The 3973-nt window shown below is 37.3% G+C and overlaps 1 protein-coding gene across 1 annotated transcript; it reads right to left on the bottom strand.

The window, feature by feature from the left end:
* Window positions 1-467: 467 nt before the first annotated feature.
* Window positions 468-2776, bottom strand: LOC125261352. Its single transcript, XM_048179928.1, has 4 exons — window positions 2274-2776; window positions 2048-2098; window positions 1823-1954; window positions 468-766 (listed from the first exon to the last, which is right to left on the bottom strand). The coding sequence occupies exons 1-4, from the start codon at window positions 2707-2709 to the stop codon at window positions 486-488; spliced, it is 900 nt and encodes a 299-aa protein (XP_048035885.1). The 5' UTR covers window positions 2710-2776; the 3' UTR covers window positions 468-485.
* Between the last annotated feature and the right edge of the window lie 1197 nt (window positions 2777-3973).

Raw genomic sequence — 3973 nt, 5'->3', positions numbered from 1 at the left:
CCATAGAAATTGAGCTGACCTGTGGATTTTTAATGGTTTTAAAATAATATTTACATGCTTCACAACTTATTCAGAGAAATTATGCTGACTGTGTGTGGATTTAAAGACATGAATTTATTTCCAAGCATTTATACTGTCGCTCCGAGCAAATTCTCAAGGATCAATAACAAGATACACCTAAAAAGGTATTATTTAACATTCTAGATTTACTACTTTAACAAAACACTTTTGAGTCACATGTGATATTCATGCGTCCTGTCTGTCTCAGTGCTGAAACTCTTTATACAAACTTACATGTACGGACAGATCAGAACTTATGATTATAGTGTATTATACTGACTTTATACAGTAATCTACTGCAAATTTCAAACACACATTAGTCCTTATTAATACAGGTTCATATGTTAATGATTCTTTTTGATTTTCATCTTAAATCACACACTGAAGGTTCAGAATTATTGGAATCACATCCTTCAAAGCTCCTGTTATCTTAAGGGAAACAGTAGGAAACCACTGAAAGTGTTGTGCTTATTCTGGTTATCAAATATCCTCCTGCCAGACCAAAGTCTCACATAGACAACATCTCCAACCTCCAGGATCAACACAACTCCATTTGAAGAGTTTAACGTTCCCTGAGTCTGATCACCATGAGCTATAACCACACGCTCTCTATTCTTAACAATGGATGCAGTTGCTGCAGTTGGGGCATGACCAGTTACAGATATTCTGAACATGTACGCTCCTTTCAGTGGGGCTGTGAAAATACCTAAATCAAATAACAAGAGACACAGAATCAGCTGTTTCCTGTATGATTTCTTAATGGACTACTTGCGCAACTACTTCCTCGTTCTCCCTATCACAGTTCAGGAGTTTCCGGTAACAGTGTTCAGCGCACCTTCATACATGAGAACGCAGATTATTACTGTTTTATGTCTGTCAGTTGATTAAAACAATGAATCTTGTTCTCTGAGTTCACATGAATTATCTTGAACCTGCTGAAATGTTCCTATAAATATATTTTCTTTCCAGCTGTGCATTCTGAATGATAAATCAATATATTTCCTCACTAACCTGCAGCAGTCCAGTGCTCGTCTTCTCATTAACAGTGTTTTTCTCTTACTGATCATATTTCATACCTGCTGAATTCACATTTTAAATGAATTTGACTGATAAAAGGATTGCTTGTGTGCGCTGGTGCTCTTGTTCCAGTCTTTTAAAAAAGTTGAATTAATATGCGATATGTGCACAAACATACAAATTACATGCAGTGAAATGATGGACATAAATTTAATGATATTAAATATTTAATTAATCCTAAACACTAACAGGTTAACAGTGCTACTACTTTGAATATTAATTTAAAAAATTTGGCATAAACATGCAAATTACATACAGTGAAATTATTGGCAATGAAAAAATTACACAGAATAGTGATTAAACTATTTAAATTAATAAAAGGTTTATATTCATCAGGTCTCACACACTTCAGCATCACAGTCACTAGTTTAGACGAGCACTGACACCCTGTGCTGAAATAATCATGTGTGTTTAACAGCTGCTGCTTTCTCAGATCGACTTGAGTTGATTAAAACTTCATGTTAAGTTTGGAAAATTCTTTACACAGTAATCATCAGAATGTCTCTTCTCCTGTCATTGAAAATGTCCAGATTTTTTAATCTTCTCATAGACACTCATTTTAAGTGGCGTTTAGTAAAGTAAGTGACTAGAGCACACTGAAAATATACATAAGTGGAGATAAATGAGTTGAACTTGTATTTCAACTATAAACTGAGTTTTATGACTCCATTTCATTGATAATTACCTGTAATTGGGTTGTAGGCGTTCCCTATGTTTGTGAAGACGTTCCTGTAGGTTAGTGTGATTTCAGTGGTAAAAGGACCAATATATCCATCGCCAGATTCCATCAGTGAAGCTGAAAAAGCTATTTCTCTGTCTGTTATTGAAAAACATAAGCAATATTGTGATATTACTGTATTACACTGAGAATGAATACACTGAATTTAACATCATTCAAGCACACTTTCACCTCTATTTTCCTTTCTCAACTCCACTTGACTCAGAGTAAGATTTGAAATTTCTGTGAATGGAATAAAGATTCTGTTAAATGACATTTACACTGATTATTGTAATAGATAACACAATTTACACAGTATACACTCAACTTTACACTAACATTTACACTATACAATGTATTGCATTGGTGTTTTACTTTGAGGATCATTGATAAAAGAGTGAATGTTTTGGTGAAGTACCTTCATTTTTCTTGTTCATCTCATCCCTCAGTTGCGTCTCTAAAGCTCTGATGTTTCCTTTCTGCTCTGTAACGGTGGCGGTCAGTTCTCTGATGTTTCCTTTCTGCTCTGTAACGATGGCGGTCAGTTCTCTGATGTTTCCTTTCTGCTCTGTAACGGTGGCGGTCAGTTCTCTGATGTTTCCTTTCTGCTCTGTAACGGTGGCGGTCAGTTCTCTCAGTGCTGCATGGATGTCAGGGATGCCCAGATCACAGTATTGTTGTCTGTCAGTTGAAGCTTCAGCTCTCAAAGTGTCTGTTTGAGGTGGATTCTGTCTTCCGTCCTCAGAGCTGATCTGTTGACTGATCTCATTCTCATTGAGTCCTCCATCTACCTGCTGCTGGACGACAAACACAAAGGTTTCCAACAGCAGCAGTATACATACTAAAGCCTTCATTCTTCACTGATGTTTGTTTCCAGCTCTTGCTCTGTCATCCTCACAGCCTCTCATCTTCCTTTTATAGTGTCCTGAGTCTTTTGTACTTCATTTATATTGCTTCAGATAAATAAGTAGTTCAAGTTAATTGTTAAGCAGAATCAAAGGAATGTTTCAGGTTCAGTAGAAGTTTATCTCTATTCACAACATTTATGACACTATGTTGATCTCAACAGAAAATAACTTTGACTCAAAGTTTGTTTTTGTTTGTTTTTCTAGTGTTTTATTTTTTAAATATTTTTATAGATCAGCATTCTGCATCCTTATGGGACAAGGAGGAATAATCACCAAAACCTCATATGAATGGATTGTCTGATCTGTGCGCTAGTGTGGGTAAAAATATCACACTTCAATAGTATTTATTGGACCTAACTTAATAAAACAGGCTGTGTAATTAATGGATTCACTTCAGAATTTAAATGTCCTGATAATTTACTCACCACCATTTCATCCAATATGTTTATGTCTTTCTTTCTTCAGTTGAAAAGAAATTAAGGATTTTGAGGAAAACATTCCAGGATTTTTCTCCATATAGTGGACTTCACTGGGGTTCAACGGGTTGAAGGTCTAAATATCAGTTTCAGTGCAGCTTCAAAGGGGTCTACATGATCCCAGACGAGGAATATGGGTCTTATCTACTGAAACAAAAAAGACGTAGGTGGAAGTACCAATCCAGTCCAATCCAATCCAATCTACAAAGTGAACAAGCAAATACTAAGCCAAACGCCCTTTACAAAAAAAGGTTAAAAAAAAAAAAAATCCTCATCTGGGATCGAGTAGAGCCCTTTGAAGCTGCACTGAAACTGTAATATGGACCACTATGGGAAAAATATCCTGGAATGTTTTTCTTTTCGACTGAAGAAAGAAAGTCAAACATGTTGGATGACATGTCAAGCATCCTCTTCCCCAGCAGTTTTATCTCCTGTTCCATAACCAGAGCCTGCTCACGGCCTACCACTGAGGACAGGAACCCCCCAAGTGCAGGACCCATTGAGATATATTGGCAGTCTCCCATGCTGTGCAAATCTACTAAGGGAACCAGTCTCTCGAAACTGGCCTCCAGAGTTTCTGAGTACCCAGTTCAGTGCCCTGAAGTGGATGACCAGCAGGGAACAACTGAAACTAGAACTCGCTGGGGAACGCTGTGCCCCGAAGCACACAAGGTGGCGGGGTTGGCAGAACGGCTCCCTGATGGCCCTGAAGGGAAATGAGTACCATATAGAGA

This window comes from Megalobrama amblycephala, unplaced genomic scaffold (assembly GCF_018812025.1).
Source record: "Megalobrama amblycephala isolate DHTTF-2021 unplaced genomic scaffold, ASM1881202v1 scaffold400, whole genome shotgun sequence".
Lineage (NCBI taxonomy): Eukaryota > Metazoa > Chordata > Actinopteri > Cypriniformes > Xenocyprididae > Megalobrama > Megalobrama amblycephala.
Note: the sequence above shows the minus strand (reverse complement) of the source record. Positions and strands in the feature narration are given on the sequence as shown.